The 24,015-nt window shown below is 40.2% G+C and overlaps 1 protein-coding gene across 5 annotated transcripts in view; it reads right to left on the bottom strand.

Moving 5' to 3' along the window:
* Positions 1–24,015, bottom strand: part of Nostrin (nitric oxide synthase trafficking) — a 54,611-nt gene that overhangs the window by 10,149 nt on the left and 20,447 nt on the right. For 4 of the 5 annotated variants that reach the window (XM_074071040.1, XM_074071037.1, XM_020167967.2 and 1 more), the window contains 8 exons: positions 23,580–23,663; positions 22,312–22,374; positions 22,028–22,109; positions 19,330–19,392; positions 17,723–17,821; positions 11,474–11,599; positions 4,487–4,585; positions 4,264–4,389 (listed from right to left, as the gene is read on the bottom strand). In XM_074071040.1, coding sequence (XP_073927141.1) covers positions 4,264–4,389; positions 4,487–4,585; positions 11,474–11,599; positions 17,723–17,821; positions 19,330–19,392; positions 22,028–22,109; positions 22,312–22,374; positions 23,580–23,663 — 742 coding nt within the window. The remainder of the gene's footprint in view (positions 1–4,263; positions 4,390–4,486; positions 4,586–11,473; positions 11,600–17,722; positions 17,822–19,329; positions 19,393–22,027; positions 22,110–22,311; positions 22,375–23,579; positions 23,664–24,015) is intronic. The other variant, XM_074071038.1, reaches the window with a different exon arrangement.

Below are 24,015 nucleotides of genomic sequence, written 5' to 3'. Positions count from 1 at the left end.
AGATCCATGTATATCACCCTATACCAAGATTAACTCAAAATGGAGCAAGGATCTTAATATCAGACCACAAACTCTAAAGTTGATACAGGAAAGAGTAGGAAATACTCTGGAGTTAGTAGGTATAGGTAAGAACTTTCTCAACGAAACCCCAGCAGCACAGCAACTAAGAGATAGCATAGATAAATGGGACCTCATAAAACTAAAAAGCTTCTGTTCATCAAAAGAAATGGTCTCTAAACTAAAAAGAACACCCACAGAGTGGGAGAAAATATTTGCCAGCTACACATCAGACAAAGGACTGATAACCAGAATATATAGGGAACTTAAAAAACTAAATTCTCCCAAAACTAATGAACCAATAAAGAAATGGGAAAGTGAACTAAACAGAACTTTCTCAAAAGAAGAAATTCAAATGGCCAAAAAACTCATGAAAAAATGCTCACCATCTCTAGCAATAAAGGTAATTCAAATTAAAACCACACTAAGATTCCACCTCACCCCTGTTAGAATAGCCATCATCAGCAACACCACCAACAACAGGTGTTGGCGAGGATGCGGGGAAAAAGGAACCCTCTTACACTGTTGGTGGGAATGTAAACTAGTGCAACCACTCTGGAAAAAAATTTGGAGGCTACTTAAAAAGCTAAACATTGATTTACCATTTGATCCAGCAATACCACTCTTGGGGATATACCCAAAAGACTGTGACACAGGTTACTCCAGAGGCACCTGCACACCCATGTTTATTGCGGCACTATTCACAATAGCCAAGTTATGGAAACAGCCAAGGTGCCCCACTACTGACGAATGGATCAAGAAAATATGGTATCTATACACAATGGAATTTTATGCAGCCATGAAGAAGAACGAAATGTTATCATTCGCTGGTAAATGGATGGAATTGCAGAACATCATTTTGAGTGAGGTTAGCCTGGCCCAAAAGACAAAAATCTTATGTTCTCCCTCATATGCAGACATTAGATTAAGGGCAAACACAACAAGGGGATTGGACTTTGAGCATATGATAAAAGTGAGAGCACACAAGGAAGGGGTGAGGATAGGTAAGACACCTAAAAAATTAGCTAGCATTTGTTGCCCTTAACGCAGAGAAACTAAAGCAGATACCTTAAAAGCAACTGAGGCCAATAGGAGAAGGGGACCAGGAACTACAGAAAAGGTTAGATCAAAAAGAATTAACCTAGAAGGTAACACACACGCACAGGAAATTAATGTGAGTCAACTCCATGTATAGCTATCCTTATCTCAACCAGCAAAAACCCTTGTTCCTTCCTATTATTGCTTATACTCTCTCTTCAACAAAATTAGAGATAAGGGCAAAATAGTTTCTGCTGGGTGTTGAGGGGATAGGGGGGAGAGGGAGGGGGTGGAGTGTGTGGTAAGGGTGGGGGTGGAGTGTGTGGTAAGGGTGGGGGTGGAGGCAGGGGGGAGAAATGACCCAAGTGTTGTATGCACACATGAATAATAAAACAATAAAAAATGTGAATAACCTCAAAAAAACAAAAACAAAAACAAATATTCTCTCTCTGGTCACTGGCCCTCCAAATTTTGACCTCGGACTGTTCTCCTGTCTTGCCTTTGCCCACGTGAACTTCACAGCACTGGATAAAAGCCAATGCCAATACTACAAAGTCAGACATTGGGGTGCCTTGCTTTGAAGATGCCAAGATGATCCTAGTCACTCATTTTGAGGCAGTCTTTTCTCTTAGACTTAGATATGTGGTTTCAAGTTCTGGCACACTGATGTTTCTGAGAAATTTAAAAATCTCCTTGAGCATGCCAATTAAAGACTCACCATGGCTACTGCCTTACATTTTGATAGAACCCAGTCAAATTTCCTATGCAAATTGCCCTCGTTTTATTGACAAGTTAGTTGATGGGGACATTTTTATTGTCCTTTCTCATCTGAGGGCCCCCCTACAACATTTGGAGGAGAAGAAAGATATCTTCTCTTTGCAGTCCCACCTTTACCTTTGTTTCTGCTTTGAACAGGCATTGCTATTGCTGCACCTTGCCTTGCCAAAGTAAAGTTAAAAACTCAAAGAAATAGCTGGCAGGGCGTGGTGGCTCATGCCTGTAATCCTAGCTACTTGGGAGAAAGAAATCAGAAGAATTGTACTTTGAGACCAACCCTGGGGAGAGGGGGATGTTAGTGGGACCCCCATCTGAAAAAATAAGCCAAGTGTGTTGGATCATGTATGCAAGTGGAGCTATGTGGGAAGGATAGGGAGGAGGATCTTGGTTTGAGGCCAGTCCCAAGGGGGTAAAAAAATGTAAAACCCTATCTGAAAAATTACTAAAACAAAAAGGGCTGGAAGTATGGCTCAAGCAGTACAGCACTTGCCTAGAGAATGGAAAGTCCTGAGTTCAAACCCCAGTATTGCAAATAAAAAGAAAAACTCCTGGCCACATGTGGATGTTTGGAGGATAGGGAAGGTGAAGTCTATCAGGATTCACAGCTCTGCCCCATCTAATTGCTTCTCTTGTTCCTGAGTAAGGGTCTGAGTTATTGGCCCCAGGTCTGTTGTACATTTAACTCAGTAGGAGGACATGACCACTCTGGCTCTATGGTCCTGGCTCTACTGCCAGACCAGGACTGGCTCTATAGATCAGGGAGTACTAAGACCCCAATTAAAGCTTAAAAGCCTAAATAAAATACAGTAGATTTGGTAATTAGTGATCAGCAAATAGGGACTTGCCTAGTATGTATGAGGACTCCTGATTTGATCCCTGGTACCACCACATAAACACACATACACACACAAACAAAAAACAGGAATCTTGGGGCCTGGTGGGTGAGCCTGTAGTTCCAGCTGCTTGAGAGACTGAGCCAGGAAGCTTACTTGATACCAGGAGTTTCTGACCAGTTTAGGCTCCTGGAATACTACAGTTAAGACTAACAAGAGGGAGCAAAAGCCAAAGTATTTGAGGCATGACTCCAAAAAAGCCAAAGAATTTACCCCAAGACTTCAGAGGCAAGATGCCAGGGCTCTAACTAGAGACAAAGATTTCTTTTTCAGCAAGAAAGATTGTTTTGTGGTAGAATAGTTTCGATGCCCTCAAAATAAGCCCCAGGTAATTTGGTCCAAGCTTTTTAAGGGAAGGGATGGTAAAAATGCCAATAATGGTCTCCACCTTCTAGTAATTATGCCTCTGTGTCATCTTCTCCCCTTGAGCGTGGGCTATACTTACTGGCTAACTTCTAACAAATAGATGCCATAGATTTTCCTTGTGTGATTAGTTTGTAGTGGGCCCTTGGCTTTGTTCCCCAGGATGATCATCCTGGGGGAAGCAGGCTTCCATGCAGTGAGAAACGAAAAAACCCCATGGGAAGGAAGTAGCCTCTCCCACTCACAGTCAGGGAGGGCCAGAGACCAAAGCCACAGAGTGAACTTGAAAACGGAGTCTGTCCTCATAGGGCCTTGAGATGTCTGCAGTTCTAGCTGACACTTCATGAGGACTCAGGGGTACCCAGCCTCACTAGGGCTTGTTTCCTGACCACATAAACTGTGAGATAATAAATTAACATTTATTAAGTTCGGGAATAATTTGTTACACAACAATTTGTGTAGACAACCAGACAGCACAATGTGCTGTACAAAGATTATTTGTAAATCATTTAACACATCTGTGTAGTATTACTCAATGATTTAACTGTTCTCCAAAGTTCACATGCTGGAAACTTAATGCCCAATGCAACAATGTTGAGAGATGGACCTGTAAGAGGTGATTACGTCATGAGGCTTCAGCTTCAAGAATAGACTAGTGTTGTTATCATGCAAGTGAGTTTGTTATAAAAGCAAGTTAGGCCCTTGCCCTCCCTCCCACCCTCCCTGCCATGTTATTATGCAGTGCAGGCCCTCACCAGATAGGCCCTCCATCCAAGACTTCACAGCCTTCAGAACCATGGGCCAAATAAACTTACATTTTTTGTAAACCACTCAGTCTGTTGCCTAAGACAAGCACTCAATAGGAAGATCCTGTCTACACCCTGCTTGACTTCTGTTCCAGAAAAGACCAAAGATGTGTGTCCACTGCACAGCTCATCAATAACACACTACATTTTAAAAAAATTTAGATGGACTATGGAAAAATCAACACTTTCATTTATAAAAGATGGTAGTTCCCTTATAGTTGCTTTCAATGTGAATTTCGATTTGCACTATTTCAACTTTTTCAAAACGAATTTCTCAAAATACAACCAAGGCTCCATATTAAGGTCACTTTCTGTCATCTCATACTTACAAAGTAATCAGTCAGTAGGAACTCTGATTTGTTTTCTGTAGATAAAACTGCAGTTTCTTCCATTAGAGCCTGGATATCTTTTTCAACATCAACCTTGCTGATGGCGCAGTGAATCTGTGTGTGACACTGCAATGCCAAGATAAACAAAAATGAAGTTGTTGGAGAAATGTTTCCTGCCAGTTTTACCAAACACACAAGAAAGGAAGAACTCCTCACTACTCACCGTGGTCAGGGTTTGGCCAAAAAGAGAAATATGTTGGCTGTACTGGTTTAAGTTGTTACATAAAAGTTGAATTCTTTCCTTTTCCAGCTCCAAGATGCTCTGAAGAAGATGGAAAATGAGGTAACAGCAACCATTTATTATACAAACCGAAGTCCTGAAGTCACACATCAAATGCAGACACATGTGAGAGAGCCTGAGCAAACTGTCATGATTTGCTTTTTTACTATGTCCTATCCAAACTGCAACAGAGGGAGATTTCCAGGAGAGAAATGTAACTTGGTGTCTGTCCCTGACATCACCCTCCTTTAAGATGAATTTAACTGACAAACTTTCCCTGAGACCTTTTGCCCACAAAAGGCACCTAGGCAGATGTTCACAAAGAAGGGGAAGAAAAAGAAAAAACAACACTTAAGAAGCATCTGTGGTTTTTTTCTAGAGAAGTATAGTGAAGTCCAGTCAAATCCATCTTCTTATTTCAGAGATGCATTTAGACACTAACTAGTTTGAGAATCATTTATAGTTCACACGAAGCATTCGGCTAGTCTCTGTAGGGCAAAGATGAGACACATCCTCAGTTTAAGGAGACTATTTGACAAGAGAAGAACCTTAAAGTCTTGTCAATTCATAATCCTGACCTAAAATTAGGCCTGGGGATCACAGTGCACTGCTTGAAGGTGGGAACATATCCTCCATATTTTGTGCGGGATGTCAAAAATTGTGGTTGTGCATTTCTGTAATCCCAGCTACTGAGGCAACAGAGGAAGGAGGATCAAAGTCCATGGTTGGCCCCTAGGCAAAAAATGCATGACCCTGTTTAAAAAATAACTGAAGCAGCAAGGGTTGGGGGCATGGCTCAAGTGGTGGTGCCACCTAGGAAGTGCGATGCCCTGAGTTTAAACTTTCATACCACCATCAACAAAAAATCCACAGCTAGACTTTTATGACTTATCTAGGAGAGTAAATAAGGAAGTAAAGGAAATGGGGAATGTCCCACTTTAATCATTTTAAGTATAGTTCACAGTTATTAAGAACAGTCACATGGTTGTGTCACCCTCACCAGCATTCATTGCTATAACCGTTCTCATCTTGTAAAACTGAAACTCTGTGTCCATGAAATTATGTTTCTTTTCTCTGCCTGCCCTTGACAGTGGTCATCCTACTCTCTGTCTCTATGAATTTGACCGCTTGTAGGAATCTCAAAAAAGAGGAATCATGGTATTTGTCTTCTTGTCTCTGGATTATTTCACTTAGTATAATGTTTGCAAACTTCATTCATATAACAGCATGTGTCAGAATTTCCTTCTTTTTTGAGGCTGAATCATATTTCAATGTATGTATATGCCATATTTTGTTTATCGGTAAAAGTTGTTTTATCAGTCCTTTGAGATGGAAGCAGTAAAAATCAGGCAATAACTGTGAATATCTATACTGCCACACGCAAATTTAGATTTGGTGCCAATGTCTTGACATTTGAATCAGAAGCCTGGAGCTGTGTGCTCCCCCACCCATGGCTACCTTCTTAGATGTGTTGGAAGTTACACAATTTTTGTAAGCTGGTGGGAGCCAAGTGCCTTTGTTTTTCTGTTACCAATCTCCTGAGTCTTTCTCCAAAATCACAGGCACTAGCCATTGGAATGGGACCAGTTGTCCTCTGGCTCCCAGATAAAGGATGAAAGACAAAGAAGAACAGTCTGTCAAAACTCATTGCTTCTTCAAAGAGCAGACTCAAAATGCCTCATAACAAATACATAAAACAAATTCTGCTCATTTGTTTGGAGCTCAAATAAGACAATCCTCAAAACAGAAAAATATCCTTACACTGTAGAAAAAGATCTAGAAGTCAGTCCAGCTGCTGAGGGCAGGAGAGAACATCAAAGCTAGGTTTTAGAGCACATTGCATCCCTGGTGGCAGCTGTTTCTTTACTTTGACACATGCAGAAAGACCCACTAGCATCAATCTGAGACCAGAATCGCCCATGTCCTTGGGTGGAGATGGCACTGGTTAACAGATTTTAATTGCATTTCAGGGAAATCATTAAAATGACCTATGTTTGCTCACAAAAAGAGGCAGAAATGCACAAAGGGGAACTCTATATCTCATTTAATGAGTTATTGCATTCTGTTATCTCATGTTTTGTGTATAAAATGGGTGACTGAGAGACAAGATACTCTGGAGATTGACTTTTTTTTGCTTTTACAATGGCACATGCAAGCCTCGTGTGGCCAGAGGGTTATCAAGAGACAGTGAGGCGGGGGCATCATGATAACTCATGCGCTTCATTCATCCTTTTCAGTTTCTGCTGTTCCAGTCTCGAGTCAGTACTAAAGTTGGAGCCTGGAGGGACCGTGTTTCATTCAAACTGACTTCATACAACTGACAAAAGAAATACCACGCTTTTTCTAGAGCAGGGACTCTCAAACTGTAAAATGCTTAGGAGTCACCTAGACTCTTCAGAAAATCACTTGGAGGTTCTGAGTCACTAATCTGGGGAGATGCTCAGGAACCTAAATATGAACACCACCTCAGGTGCTTGAGACTTTATCCTAGGACCTCAAAGGGCCACAAAGGAGTGCGTTCTATAATCATTCCCAAGTCACTGTCACCAGAGTGACCAGTGTTAACATTCTAATGCATTTCAGTCTGGTTAGGCATGTAGGTATGTATGAGTTTATCTTCTAGTTACCTATTCTGGTGTGTGTGTGTGTGCGTGCGTGTGTGTGTGTGTGTGTGTGTGTGTGTGTGTGTGACTTAACCTCACCCATGAGCGGTTCCCCAAGCCATCAGTGTCCAAAAACACCACTTTAATTACTTCACAATAGCCCATGTGTAGGTGTGCCTTGATTCGTTTTGTCATCCCTTTAATGCTGGCCATTTGAGTTGTTTCCTCCCTTTTACTTTAAATGTATTTCAAGCAGAAATCTGTCTTGATTTCATCTATTTTCTCATCATAGATTTATAGAAAGGGAATTACCTTTTCCAATGGGGAGTCCTAGGAGAGAATTAAGTTCAAATATCAAAAGCATTCTATGTATCGTTATGTGCTGTATAACGACTTTTGGGTTAATGTAGACCAACTATAAAGTGGATTCATGAGATTACATGGAGCTGAAAAAATTCCTGCTACCCACTGACATCACAGCCATCACAACATCACAGCACAACACATTATTCACATGTCAGTGGTGATGCTGGTGTCAAGAAACCCACCACACTGAGGTTGAAAACCAGTACAGCAACACAGTTGTGTACGGTGCAAATGCTTACTAGTTATAATAAACAGCTGTTACTGGTTTATGTGCTTATTATACTACACTTTTCATCAATATTGGAGAGTGTACTCCTACTTGCAAAAAGAATTTACCACAAAACAGAGTGTGTGTTAAACTAGCAGCAGCCTCATACATTTCATGTGTGCCTGTCTTTTGACTGCATCAAGAAGCCCCATGGAGTGATGGTCCACCCCGCTTTATTTTATGTAAACGCACTCCATGGTTGGCCACACAACAATGCAATTGCCTAATGATGCAGTTCTCAGAATGCCTTCCTGTCGTTAAGTAACGTATGATAGAAATGAATGTCCATCCTCTGCATCTATGGCAGTCCTAGATGAGTACCATGGCTCAGAAGAACTAAGAAAACAGTGACTCAAATCGTTTATGTCTTCTCTCATTCAAGAGGCACATGGTTGCTAACAGGAAAATTTTAAAGGCTCTTGACACATATTGCAAACGGTTTTCTAAGATAATTCCTTAATAATAATTATTATTAATACCAAGCATTTGATTCTTAGTGATTCTTGATAGTGTAGCTATTTTAAAATATATAGATTATTTCTATCAATCAAATAGTTTCTTCTTGGTAGACAGGAAATGTGGCTAGAACATAGTATGATTATGAAATAATAAGACTAATTTTGACATCTGGTTTGTGTAATTGGTTTCAATACTTAAAAACCACACTTGTGACTTTATATTTCTCACAGTAGCTTGTAAACTGCCTTGAACATAGTTCAATAAGTGGTCTCTTAAAGAATTTGTAAATGCAACCTATAGAGTAAGAAGGGACAAGAGGACACTATAGATCTGTAGAACAAATTCTCATATTCAGTTTTTACAGAAGGATGGTAAGAACAGACAAAAATGGAACTGAGAGACCCTCATTGTTCCTTATTCACATAATAAAATTCTCCATAACGAATTCAGTGTGCTTTTGTTACACATCTTCTCGAACATTTTATCCTTTAGCTTGTAAACATATAAAAGGTATAGAATGCATAGAGTAATTTGTGAGTCAGTGGCTTGTTGAAATAGACTATAAATACAGGCCAAGGAAAAGCAAAGTAAGGGCATCATTATGGGAGCTTAGTGTGGAGCAAGGATGACCTCACAGGTTGTCTCTAGTTGGGTCCAATGGACTTGAGCTTGTACACAAGAAGCAGAAGGCAGCTCAAAGGAAGGTGGGGTAAGAGGAGCTGTGTCCATAAAATAGGAGTGGGAGTGAGATACTGATGGCCTCCAGCACAGCGGTAGCAAAAATCCAGGACTCATGAGGGTGAAAGCAAACCCTACTCTTCCTCAAGGAGATTATGACTTTGAATAGGTACTCCTCCGTGTGACTTGGATTCTAATGAAACAACAGCAACAGCATCGATAACCAATAAGCTGAAGTTGAAAGGAAATCGTTTTGAAATGTAAATGAATGCATAGCTTGTCACCATCATCATGACTTTGCAAGGAAAGAAGATACTTTACATGATGCATAAATATAAAAACTAGGACTACTGAGAGAAGGGAGAAAAGAAGAAATAGAAGGATTTTAACGGGAGAAGAGGAACCTGAGACAAAGGAAAGAGAGACCGAGGAAGAGCTTCTGATAATGGGGATAGTGCAAGCGATGCTCAACACATACAGAAGGCTAGTTAAAAGTCAGCTATACCAGCTGAGAACCATTACTGTTGCCCATTCTTGTGACATAGGTACAAGGGTGATGGGGGCTACAGCTGTTTAAGTTTACATATTTTTCTCATAGCCCTTGAAGAGTACCTGGAAGATGGAGTGAGAACAATAATTTCTCCATCCTCTCCCAATATAGAAGCCGGTCTTTGTGGAAAGCTATAGCTTCATTGGGAAGTCCTGGGAGGCAAGGCAAGGTTAGAGCCCAGGTCAGAAAGCCCGACTTCAAATGGATAAAGTTGGAATTTAATCACGGGCTTTCCTCATCATCTGCCTCTAAAACTTATTCAACAAAAGCAAGAGCTTGCCAGGATTCGATGTCCAAAGGTATGAATTAAAAAAGGTTTTATTCTCATTTTTTCTCCTCTTTAAAAAGTTCATATCTACTTTCTTCTCTAACTCTGCATTCATCTTACCCTGAAAGTGGTTGAACTGCAAGAGATTGAAATATAGTCCTTCAGTTCCTGCTTGTCTATAGCTTTCCCTTTCCCAGTTCTTGTGGGGGAGGATATAGCACAGAGGCCCAGCTTGAATCTCAAAACCATCTGAGGTACCTTTCCAGTCTCAATTTCCTCAACTATAAATTGGGAAATAGTATTATTACCTTCCTCACAATTTTGTGATGGGAACACACTATAATGCATGTGAGCACACTTAGTGCAGCGCCTGAACACACCAAGCAGCACACTTTCTACAAGCTAGCCATTAGCTCACTTCCTTTTCCAACTGTAGCTGCTTTAGCCTTAAAAAAAAAAAAACTGAACACACGGAAAACATAAAACAAAAATATTCTTGTTTTTTATCATCCAGAGTAGAAAATTAATTAATATGGTCATATTTATGTTGACTTAAAAATAGAGAGCTAAGCTATTCATATTCAGTTGAAGTAACTTCTGCTCCTGTTGGTTTGTATTGGTTCACCAGGGGCCACCCACAGCTGAATGGCTATATACAACACATAACGAGCTCCATTCCCCCTACCAAACAAAGATCTAGGCACCATACATGTGTTTATAAACACATATGTATCAACTCAGCATAGTATGGATGTAAATCTAATTTTTTAAAAAATCTACACTGATTGTATAAATGGCCTATTTCTTTTCAATATCATACTTTTGAGGTTAATTCATATTTAAATATTGTTTTAACTAACTTTTTATTATTAGATATCAATTAACTCTCAAGTTAAGGCACATTTTAAGAGTGCTCTGTTGATGGGTATGAAGAGTGTGTATAATTTTTTCTCATCATGCAGTCATAAATAATTCTATAATAACCATCATTCTTGTGCATCACTCTTGAAGAAGTGTGTTTTTTCAGGATATATGACTAAAAGGGGACCTGCCATGTTGTGGCACAGGCACAATTAGTTTTACTAGATCCCATTAAATTATTCTGATGGAAGGATACAGAGTTCTTGTTTTCTAACCTACTTGCCAATAGAAACTATCACATCTTAATTTTGCTGATTGTTTTCTCACATGTTTAATGGCGATTTTGATTTTCCCTTTTATGACTTGCTCATTCACATCTTTTGCCTATGTTTGTCAGAAAATTTGCCACAATAAATTTTTTGTGTTTTTGTTACTAAGATGCACATTTAAAGCATTCAGGTAGTACTTTATTCACCACTATCTGTCTGGTGTCCAGCACAAGTCCTGACAGAAAAGAGTTCCATAAGTGATCACTGTTTGGGTCAGCTCTCATACCTAAAACTCATTTTTGAGTACCAACACCTAAGCCCTAATTTGCATTTTACTTTGATAGCACTGCTTAGAAGTTAGCTAAGTGCTGTTGTGTCCATTGAGAATTAGGAGTAGAAATTTGTGTTAATGTTACTCAATAAATTTTCATTGGTAATTGCATCCATGGAGAAATGGAAATGAGAGGAATGTGGTTTGTCTACAGTCACAATAGAAGTAGTGATCATAGCTAAGTCAGAAATCAGGTCTTGTAACTGTTGATCTGACCTGTATTTCCACAATCACACAAAGCTCCATGGAAAAAGAAAAATGTGAATGCATAACTTACCTTGTAGCAGTTTTCTAGTGTGTTTTCCCATTTTATTCTAGTAGAATAGCCTGCCATGTTTTTTTGGTAGTAGTTTTCATCTTCCTTTTGTAACTTCTCAGTTGATTTTTTGAGTTTATTGAGGAGCTAAAGTAAAACATCACTGTCACACATTCATTCATTGATGAACACCGCTTGTAATTCCACAGAAAGAACTGTAGGTGGCCCAATGATATGTTTCTTATCTCTCAGCTCTTTTTTATAAAGAGTAACCATAGAGGACAAAACCAAAGATCTTTTTCAGAAAAAATTGATGACAGAACCAGAAGGAAACCTAAGGTCCTTTCACACATGAAGAAATTGAGGTCTTATTAGGAAGTGATTTTCCACATTAATCAAGTCAAGGAGAAAGCCAAACAACAATGCATTTGAGAATCAACAACACAGGTCAAGGATCTTCAACTTACACTGCAATCTGCAAATACTTCTTATAGCCTTAATTAGTAAATTGTTTAGGTACCTGAATTTCTTACCAAGACAGGTAGAACTTGTAAATCAAGTAACTTGCTATAATTATATCATTTTTAGGATCATAAAATTTTTAGAACTAATTTTAAAAATAGATCTGGCCACCATCTTGCCTTGCCATCTTAAAGTCAGAAGTAGAGCTTTGGAATCAGACCTCCAGGATTAGAAGCCTGATTGTGGCTGCCAGACAAGTTACTTAACCCTGGTGAGCCACAGCTTTCTCATCTGTCTATGGGGAAAATGATCACTCCTACTTCACTGGACTTCTCTGCTTGAGGATTCAAGCAGATAACGCAAGGTATGTGTTGTACTGTGACACCTAGCACAGCACTCAAGATTAGTAACTATAATTATTCCAAGTGAAAAGCCCAAGACGTGTGTCCATGTTCACTGCATGTTATGGACAGCTAATGAAAAGGTTAGGGACAGATGGCTTCTTCCCATCCTGCTCCCCAGTGATCTACCCCTCAAAAGAGTTCCGTTTTACCAACCCCCAAAATTTGCCATTCTGATTATTAAATCTTGAGGAAAATCATAGTAAAACAAAACTGCCTGAACTGTAGAGGATGAAGTGGATGCTCAAAATGCTCAGACAAGTAATTTCCTGTCTCTGAGAAACAGAAAGATGGATTGCATGAGTGATTCTCAAACTTCAGTATGCCTAGGAACCACCTGGGATGTTTGTAAAATAGCAACATCTGGGTCCCCATGAGATTCAGTAGCTCTATAGTGAAACTGGGAAATTGGAAGTTTTCACTCCCTTCTCAGATGAGTCTCCTGCAAATGGTCCTCAAGCCATACTTTAAGGAATTTCAAGACACCCTTGCCTGTTTTTGTTTTTGGGTTTTTTTTTTAACAGTTTAAGAGTTTCAAGGACAGAGACAAAGACTTTTAAGAATGACCCTCTTTATGTTTAAGGACAGTTTGGCTAATGTTATAATGAAGACCATTTGTCCAAAATGTTGATTACTAGTACAACTCACTTTTTATTATTCCTATGAATGTGCTAGTGATTCAATTGTCCCTCAGTGTGATGTTTGGCATTCATAGGGCAGATTTGGTTTTGAATTTCACGTGTAATGAACCACATCTATCTGTGGAATCAAATAAGCTTGTGAATTTTAACCAGATAACAATATAGTGAAAGGGTCCAGGAGGGCCTGGGCTGTACTTTGCTAAGTTATTGTCTTCAGATTTTTGTTTGTTTGCTTGTTTTGTTGTTTTTTGAGATAGGGTTTTGCTATGTAGTCAGGATGGCCTTGAATGCTTGTTCCTCTTGCCTCAGATTCTTGAGTGTTGGGATTATAGGCATGCACCACCTCACTGTCTTGTCTTTAGATTCCCAGTGACAATGCTCAGCCGCCAAGTCACTTTTGAGACCACCACTCACATTTGTCAGGCAGCACTAGAACTACTGACCACAAATTTCTGCACAGCAAACTCACAGGAAATAGCTCCAAGTAGATACAAGAGATGAATACAGACTCCTGTATTTTCATTTGAGAAAGCTCCTTTACTAAAATTTGTCAAGATTAAATCCTTTTTTCTTCTCTTTTCTTTCTCTTGTGAGAAACATCTCATTCATTTATTCACCCAACTCTTATTGAGTGCCTACAATGAGTCATGGGCCAAGCTTTGGGAATAGAAAAGAAAATAAGATGGTTCCTTCTCTATCCGGGGCAGCACAAAGGCTTTGCCATCTTGTGTGATAGGTCCCAGGGATGTCAGATGATGGAAGTGTTTGCATGCCCCTGGGGCATCAAGAGAGGTACCTAAACAGTCTTGGAATTAAAATGATATTTAAGCTGTGACTTTCATGTAGTAGGTATTGAAAAAAAATTCCTATATGAATAAACCTCAAATGAAAATAGGAATTGTTGAGGAAAAATAGTATGGCATGATAAAGAAAAAAATTGGGAAATTAAAGCACACAGAAAGGCAAAATAATGAGAGGATGCTGAAGTGGTAGGAAGGGTCCAGTCAGGGAGAGTCTTAGTGGCCACCTCAGGGCCACGAAGGCTTTCCACTGAAAATGGAAGGTGCACACCTGTAATCGTAGCTACTCAGGAAATAGAGATTGGGAGGATCGAGGTTTGAGGCTAGCCTAAGGGGAAAAAAGGTTGTGAAACCCCATCTCAACCAATAAAAAGCTGGGCAGGTGGAGAACACCTGTCATCACAGCTACATCTCAGCCCCCTAACAATGAGAAAGTGTAAATAGAAGGATTTCTGTCCAGTACAGCCAGGCATAAAAAATAAGTAAAGCAGAAAGGGTTGACAGTGTGGTCCACAAGGTAGGGCACCTGCCTTGTAAGTGAGAAATCCTGAGTTCAAGTTCTAGTACTGCCACACACAAAAAAAGGAAAATGATGTGCTTATATTTGAGTTTGAGAAAAGCCAGCTTGCCTTGTATGTGGTCAATAGATAGGGAGAGGCAGCATTGAAGTCAAAGAGACCAATTGTTAGCTGCAGTTACTCAGGTGAACAATGCCGGAGGGCTGCAAGAGACAGCTGTGGCAACAGGGAGACAGTTCAAGAAGTATTGGACAAGGGTTAGAACTGGGAGGCTATGGCAGGTGGTGACAAATTTCTAGAAAACACAGGAATAAAAAGACCTTTGACAAGGGAGAAGTGATGGCTTTGATTTTGGATGTTGACTTTGAAGTGCCAAAAGCAGTTACAGATGGGTTTGAGCTGGACATACAAATTTGGATATTTTCAGCATAGATATGGCAGTTGAATTTGAGAGTATAATCATTGAGTATCTATTATTTAATGATTACCTGACATTCAGAGTAGATGTTGGATGCTGAAGATAAGATGAATTAAACAGAGAAGTCTAGAAGAGATTCTTCAGGAACAGCAATATCTAAAGGTCAGGCAGAGAAAGGGCAGTCCAACAAGGAGCCCAAGATAACATTTCCAGAGAGGTAGGAGGAAAACTAAGACTGCAAGCTTGCTAAAGGAAGAGAATGTTTCTAGAAGGGGAATTAAACAATATACAATGCTTCCAAGAGACTCAATAAGGTAAGAAGTGGAAAGCTCTTTCACAACAGGACACTGTTTTCAGTGGCAAGAACAAGCCAAGTTTCCAGAATGGTGGGGAAAGTTTGGTTAGGGTGGCTCAATAAGTGAACATAGTATGAGGAAGTGAAGACAGAGCACAGACAACCCTTTCAATAAATCTTATTGCAGAAAGAAGAGAGAATGATAGAGGAGTGGGAAGAGGGCCATGAAAAGTTGTCTCTGGTTCCTTCTCCTCTCCCAAAATAGGAGTACAATGAACTGAATGCTTGTGTGCCTCCAAAATGCACATGTTGAAATTCTAAGCCACTAGATGATGGTGTCAGGAGGTGGGGTCTTTGGGAGGGGTTAGGTCTTGAGAGTAGAGATCTCATGAATAGAGTTAGCGTCCTCATACAAGGAACTGTTGTGAGGCTGTAACAAGAAGTTCTGCAGCCTGGGGGAGGGCCCTCACCAGAACCTGACCTTGCTGGCGACCTGACGTTGAACTTCTGGCCTTCAGAGTTATGAGGAACAGATGCCTGCGGCTCTGGCCACCCAGGCTGTGGTAATTACTTATAGCAGCCCAACAGACTAAGATGGGGGTGAGCGCTGAGAAGACTGAGGAGCATTGCAGAGGGGACATCCAAGACACAAGAGAGAAGGGGAATCAGTGGAGGGTCTGTGAGAGATAGGATGGGATGCACTGGGAGCACAGCTGGATGACGAAGTGGGCTTTACTTGCAAGTATGCAGATGCAATTACTTGAGCAGGTAGGTGTCTGCACTGACTTCTGTTTATTCTGTGAGGTGGGAAGCAGGAAAGTCTGCTGGGAGTGGGTGGTGAGGACCAAGATGGGAAGAGAATGGAGATTTAGATCAGCTTCTGGTAAGAACAAGGACTGCTGAGCAGGGAAACAGGAAGAATTGCTGAGCAGCACAGAGGAACGGCTCAGGCTGAAGACATGGGCGCTTCTGTGTGGATGAGATGGGAATACAGCTTCAGGTGTTCAGCTTTTGGACTAAAAACCATCTACAAATGAAACAGTGAAGATGGTGAGGGGTAGTCTTGAAGTGACCCTAGGCAAAGGTCATGGTTGCAGAAGGGCAGGGAGGTCTGTGGACTTCCACCTCCCAGGGACACTGCTAAGGAAGGAAGAGGAAATTCACCCCTCAGCTGTGCAAGCTTTTCCTTTGTTACTTCTTGACATCAATGAAGGATGGCTTTTATTGAGGGCTCAGAATGCCCAGGACAGGGCCTGGCGCTGCTTTCACATGATGTGGGTCTGTCTCCTTAGAGGCTGCTCATTATCCCACTTGTTATGATCGCTTCAAGCTGTGAAGACTGAGAGGAAGAAATCAGAACCTTGTATAATCTTCCTAACAAGGAATTCAAGTTATTCATCTAATCGTTTCTTTCAGATGAAATGATAGAGCCATTTGTAATGACAATTTTCCTTTCCTTCTGAGGATGATTGGACTGCAGTGGTTCTGGCTATGTTTCCTTAGGGGGACTCTATCTTTTGGGGAAGGTGCTGAGTACTTCAAAGCTTTCCAGTCTGGAACATATACCACAAGAGGTGTGCGAGATGACCTTCTAGGGGTGTAGGCAGAAAGTACTTGATATTACTCCTGCACCTCAGTATTATTTGTGTTCATTTTGCCTCAGAACACAGTTATCAAGCGTACTTAATACATGAATGGGCATTGGTGGCACACACGGACAGCTATGAAGTGATCCAAGGATGTAGGAGTTCTGTAACATGAGAAACTGCCATGAGTCCTCACAAGGGTTTGCATCCAGCATCCTGGGGACATGTGGCCATTGATATGTGCCTGGATCATGTGGATTTATAGATGCCTTAGCTAACTTTAATTAGGTTAATTTATACAAAGCACACAAATGTCTTAAAAAGATTTCTGCCAGGAGCCTGTGGATTGATGTTGCTATAAACGATGCAAACACAAAGAAGCAAAAGCCTCCGAGTGGATGCTCACTTCTGCTTCTGGTTTTAAGCACATCACTGCTCACGTGATAGAGCAAAAGCTGCATGATTTAGTGAGATCTCACAAGAACTTGATGGAAGATTTAATTACTTAACATCTAAAAAATTAAAATTGTCAAGAGGACTGTTATAAATATGAATTTATATTTACTAAAGTTAAGTCTAAACTTGCCCCCAGGGCATACTTTGCTTATACACTTACTTAATGATCATTTATTAGTGATTACATAAAACATTGTGATTTCCTAACCATTATAAATATTATTTTATCTTTACCTCATCCTGCAAACATTACACACACACACACACACACACACACACACACACACACACACACACACACACAGTACTGGGGATTAAAAAAAAAAGTAAGTCTAGGGCCTTGTGACCACTAGCTGCATCCCCAACTCCTGTATATTTTATAATGTTCATAGCATATCAGTATAATACTTTATATAATATATATAAAGTACATATATATATTTCTTGAGGTGTGAGCTGAGTTTTTTTTATTAATAAGGTTCTCTACCAAAAACATGGGCACCATTGGTGTAATATGTCATGTCAATGATACATTTTAAAGATATATGTGGACCAGGAATGACGTGAAATCTGTCTCATTCCCTGCCAATCTACAGCTCTGCAGAGACCCCACAGAGACCCCACAGAGACGCCCACAGAAAGAGTAAGAAGCCATGTCCAAGGCATGCTCACCTGGCTGCCATGACAACTTACCTTTTGCTTCTCCTTCTTGGTCACAGATTGCTTAGAACTTTCTACAAGATGGAAAAGTGCTTCATGCTTCTTGGTACTCACCATTAATTTTTTCTTAGCCTACAGTAAAATACATACAAACAACAAAAATAAAAGTGCAGAAATTGATATCAAAAGCAAAGCTCTTCTGTGTTGAAACTAGGCCAATGCATGTGCTAGCTTGCATGGTTGCATATTTTTAGTTCTTCATTCCCTCTCTACCTCAAAATCTGCCTAAAATACCACAGCTGCAAACATCATTATGTATTTTGTCATTATATTGGATAATCTCAATTCATTAAATCACTGAAGGCCTGCAAGCCTCCAAAACATTCTGGCTCACACAATGGGTCACACACACACACACACACAAAACACAACAAATACGGAAGATAGTCTACATTACTCTTTTAAATCAACCTGGGCCAAGTTGGAGTTGCTTAAAAATGTGCACTCAACAATTCAGCAGGGGTGGAAATCTTTCTCCTGGTGTCCAGGGTTGAGAGCTTGGGGTTTGCCTGGCATCTTGTGGAACACTTTGCATTTGTTGGAGGGAGTGAGAGAAGGAGCAGGAAAGGGATAGGAGATCCCTTCGAATCTCGGTGTGGGTTGTGATTCAGAGGATCATTCTACACAGGTGAATTTGGCTGAATGATGATGCACCATAAGTAAAATATGCAGATTTGGGATTAAGTCGGATTCAGTCTACTCAGGAACTAGGTTGATTGAAGAACTGGCTTTTTACCTCAAGATTTCAAGGGCTATAAAACTGTTCAATGAAAGACGAAAGCTCAGGTCTCTTTTTCTTTGGGATTTTACCTTGAGAATTCCCTGCAAAAGAGAGTTCAGAAAACAAGCAGCTCACAGCCCTCTCCTCCACCCTCAGTCAGTGACATGCTGCTGATAAGGGACGCTGTGAGGTGAGACCACTTGGTCCTATAAGGCTTTGCATTTGGGTCTACAAAATAGACTATTGCATTGTCCACACACTGAACCCCTTGAATTGTAACTGAGGAGAAAATTGTTATAGCACAAGAATTTTATATTTTCTAATTTCTCTCTCACTTCATAAAAAATCAAATCTTTTTATTTAGCAAAATGACTTGGCCAACACTGATAAACAACAAAAGGTGGTTTTGTTCTCAGAAACATTTGTAGCTTCAGAGCACTGTTTCTAGCTTTGGATCTACTGTATTGGATTTCCTGTGAAAGCTGAATATGTAAAATAATTAGCTTTTTTTTTTTTAAGAATAAAGCAAATTCTTTTTAAGAAAACTCAGAAAATTAGGAGTAAAATTAAAAACAAATGACTGGATACTTCTCTGGGACTTAAAAATATGTATTATAGCAGTGACTCTAATAAACCTCCTTATTAGAGTCCTTGCAACTCTATGGCAATGGAAATTCATTTATCTCAAACACTTCTTATTAATGTCCTTGGTTGATGGAGTCCACAGTTTCAACAGAAGCTTCAGAAACAACCCTGAAGCCACCTGTTTCTCAGAACATGTGAACATATGTGTGCTGTGAAAAAGCTTCAGTCCTAAAAACTGAATTTATACCAAGGATATCTGTTTGTGGGTACTTGCCTTAATTTGTTGATTCCAGTTGTTAATAACAAGACTTGCGGTCTTTTCAACTTCATTATCAAGCTATTGAAGAGAAAATGGGGGAAAACAAACACGTTTTGCTTTCTTGTTTAATCACTGCTAGTACTAAATATTTCTCTCCAAACTCATAGTTAGAAATCTATTTCCTCAATGTGGTGGAATGTGGAGGTGGGGACTTTGAGATGTGATTAGGTCATAAGGATAGCATGCTTGAGTTGGCAACCTTAGGAAAGAGGGCCAAAGCGCTGCCTTGCTCCTTGTACTTCTGAGAACACAGCAAGATGGCTGCCTATGAACAAGGAAGTGAGGCCTCATCAGACACTGAATCTGTGGTGGCTTGGTCTTAGATTTTGCAGCCTCCAAAACTGTGAGAAATAGATTTCTGTTATTTCTAAGTCACCTACTCTTCTGGCATTTTGTTAGAGCAATCTGAACTAAGACAATTGTAGTGTTGGGTTATTAGTTCTGACACAATCACTCTCACAATTCATTAGAGTTTCAAAATCTACAACAGACATACATCTTGAGGAAAATAGTCATACTGTCTTAACTCCATGTCAAGTGTCTCTTGACAGGATTTGGCAAAATAGTGATTTCTAATGATGTGAGAAACACAGAGATGTGTGCAACTGTGTGGAGGAGGCCCTTGCAGAGGCCAGATCACTGCTGGTCCTCTTACCTCCTCTTCAGTATCAATTCATGGCAAAAACACCTGTACCATGAGAATCTGTAACAACACTTGCAGTGCTAATTTTCTGAATGTTTTCATTGTCCCTGGTGTGACAATTTTTTAGTTTCAAAGCAATATAATTCTTAATCATAAGCAACTTTTTAAAGAAAGGGCAGAAATAATAACCATGAAAGTGGATCTAGGCAAAATCCCTGAAATAGAAGTTAGGACAGAGCCTTTTTTCCTGGATCACGGACTCAGTGGATTAGACATTATTCAACTATTCTGAGATCTAGCAAACATGCTACTTTTATTTTTCCCAGTTGGTTAAATGTGGAGTTCATGGTTTAGTTTATAATGAAAGTAATGTTATACACTCTGCCACTTTCAACTATATGAGTGTGGCTGGAATGTGGAAAAAGTTTACTTTTAAAAATAAAATCTAATCCTTTATCTTTCGTGTGAGAGTAGGGCTGGAAGGTGGGGTGCAGGGGTTGTAATGCTGAAAAAATTAACAGGAATAGTAGATTGGGGCGGGTCAAGATATCAACTGTCTAAAGCCCTGTGATTAATTGTCATAGCACTGTGCTACATTTATCCTAAGTATTAAAGAAATGTAATTCTATTATTATGTGGTATGAAAAATCTTTTGTAATTAAATGGTCAGTCAGTGTCTGGTTTTTAAAAATCTGTTTGGCAAAGGCAGATGGTTGCACATGGCTTTCTGCAATTTCATGTACATTTGCACCCATCACACTGGCACCAGAGAGCACAGCATCCCCTGTGGGGAAGCTCGTGAATGTGCACACAGACATCAATTCCTCTTCCTGCCTTAGTTTAGTGAGCTTGCATTTAAAATTGTTTTTGAATCATTTCTCTTCCATCAGAGCTTTCCCAAATCCCCTCATCCTTCTGACTTACAACCCACCTGAAACTCCCTTGTAGGGACAGCCCTTCAAGGACCACCCACTCAGGCTCAGGCCCCTCTTACCTCACTGCCCCTGAAACAAAGGAACTCCAACCCAGCCCAGCAGACACAGAGCGCTGATTAAACACCATCAACATTGCTTGGCCACACTGTCTAAAGTTCACAACAACTGTGTGACTCACAAAAGAAAAGAAAGAGGAGCATCAAAGTGTTGTGGAAGGAAAGGCACAGGGAAGAAAGGGGGAGATGCTGCAGCAAGACAAGTGCCCTGAGGGAATTAAGAACCATTTTAAAAAATTTTAAGAATATTTGAGGGTCTTGTCTATTGTTACCTTTACATAATCACAAACCAATATGCATAGAAAAGCATCTTTTTAAAGAAATTGTGCTCATAATTCTTCTATTTATAAAAAGAATTAAAAATTTTTAAAAACCATTAAAAAGTACAAAAAATGAAATAAAAATAACCTCTAATTTCATCATCTTAAAGTAATTCTTATTAACATTTTATCAAAGTTCTTTTGGTCTTTGTCTATGCATGTATACACATATTTATTTTATAAAGTTGAGATTATTAGATTTTCATCTGCCTTTTTATTTAACACTGTATTGTGAAAAAAAAACTCCATGTGATCGATTCTTCTGTAAGATATTTTTGTTTGTTTTGTGGTGCTAGGGATTTAGGGCCTCATACATGCTAGGTGAGCACTCTACCACTGAGCTATGTCCCCTGCACTCCTATAATAAGATTTTTGATTGTTGCATAGTATTCTATTACTTAGCTTCATCATAATTTATTTTTGAATGAATTAGTTGCTCCTTTTTTTTTTTTTTCTAAAATAGGGTTTCACTGTGTCATTCGGGCTGGTCTTGAACCCTGAATCCTCCTGCCTCAGCCTCCTGAGTGCTGAGATTACAGGAATGTACCTCTACACCTGGCTCACTTTTTCACTTCTATAAACAGTGCTCTTATAAATGTCTCAGATGTGCGTTTTTGATTGGTTTTATAATAAATTTCTTAGACATTGTGTCACTTTCATATCACTCTTCCTCTGTGAATGACAGTCACTTTGACTCACTGATTTTTTCTTCTTCTCTTGCAGATTCAGGACTTGATGAGTTGGTTTTATTGCTTCCAACTCAATTGCTTTGCCAAGTTTCCTGGAAATAGAACATGAAGGCACATAATCATTGTCCTAGGGTTTATAGCTACCTTCCAAATTACTTTCTGGGAAAACGAAATGGTGTATAGCATATCTACTCAGTGCAAGTTTAAGGTGGAATATTGTACCCCACCCACTTTAAATATCTACGATGCCCTTTGGGGTTGGAGTAAGGCCAGATTGGGACTGGTAGCACTCACTGATGCAGTTCTGCAGCAGACTTCATGCCTTCTGAGGCCCAGGCCCAGGCACTGCTGAGACAGCTAGAGACAAAAACAGGGGGACACAAGGGCAGGTGTCATTTTCACAGTGTGCCCTGAGCTATGAAGCACTGCAATCAGCATTGCACTCATTTCTCTAACCGTAGTTCAGTTCTCCCTGAGACTAAATTCTGCCAATACATTCTTTGCATCAGGGACATTACGTACACTGCTTTTTTTCCCCTGTCATTTTTCATTCTGATTTTCCTTGTTTGTTTCGTGTCTGTAGGAAATCAGAGAACTAGAATAACCAAGGATAGGTGACAGGGTTTGAGGTTAGATAGCCCTCAGAGACAATCTCAAGTGCCTCACTTTGCAGATAAGTGAAGTGAGTTTTGGAAATGAGACAGAGGACTGGAGTTCAAGTCACATCCTGCTTGTTGCTCTTGGGATTGGGGTCCAGCTCTTGCTCTCTACTGGCCCTTAGGACAACTGCTTAGATCTCTTAGGGTCCTGGGAGCTGTTTCCAAGAAATACAAAGGGCAGCACTGCTGAGTCCATGGAGGCACAGCAGGAGGAGTAGGAATTGTGATGTTATCTTCTCCCTCCGAAGGACCCAGTTCCCAGGGGTCCATTTAGGTGGCTTCGGAAGTCAGGACAATGAGCCCAACTTTGTTAATCAGCCTCAGGGACAGAAGTCCTGATAGAGATAGGGGAAGGAACTGCACCCCTGACAAAGTCAGAAGGATGCAGAGGTTTTGTCTCCATGTCTGAGATTGCTCCCTGCAGCAGGAGGATGGGGGACAAGACCAAGGGACGTCAGATTTAATACACATCCAAACCCAGGCACTAAGCCAGGAACAAGAGAGCACCTACTGAGTACTTCCAATGATCGGAAATTCCAGAAAAGACAAAACTCATCTGTTTTGACAGGTCGCTGATTGTTTGCAGCTGGCCAGGGAAGGAATGCAAACAGGCATAACAGTGTTTGGACATGTTTACGAGGTGTGCACATCAATCAAAATGGACCAAAACATACACTTAAATGAGTCCCCATCTGTGACCTCCCAGGGATTGTTGTAAGGATTAAGTAGACCATCTGCAAAGCATTTAACACACTATCTGGAAAATAGTAAGTGCCCAAGACGTGGAAGCCATGCTTGGCAGTAAGTACTTGCTACATGTATAAGAGGAAGCTGAAACTGAACATTTGTCACTTTTAATCATTTTTAAGAATGATTTTGCCTTACCTCTGCCATAGTACTTACTTTTTCTTTGTGCTCTGTAATGCTTTGTTCAGTTTGACTGCCAGTTTCTGAAGTCCTTTGGCATAGCTAATCTCCAGGTTGGCCCTGTTAGCAAAGGGCTAGTTGTTAAATAGGATACGCTGGTTAGAAGTCAGCAGAGCCATATATTTATACGTGTGACGGAGGGTCAGTCTCAAAATGTAACGTCTTCATAAAGAGGAGATGACTTGTTTACTATATGGATCCTACTGTCTGAGCAAACCTGGAAAGCCAGAAGAATATGGAAGGGGATCCTACAAAGGGAAAGTATTTTATTTAACTTTCTTCCACACCAGTGTTATGGGTGGAATTGTGTCTGCTAAAAAGTGTTGATACCCTGACCCCAGCACTTGTGAATTTGAGGAAGTAGGGTCTTTGAAGATGATGATGGAGTTAAGATGAGTTAGGGTTCACCAAA

This window comes from Castor canadensis, chromosome 4, assembly GCF_047511655.1.
Source record: "Castor canadensis chromosome 4, mCasCan1.hap1v2, whole genome shotgun sequence".
NCBI classification, from domain to species: Eukaryota; Metazoa; Chordata; class Mammalia; order Rodentia; family Castoridae; genus Castor; species Castor canadensis.
Note: the sequence above shows the minus strand (reverse complement) of the source record. Positions and strands in the feature narration are given on the sequence as shown.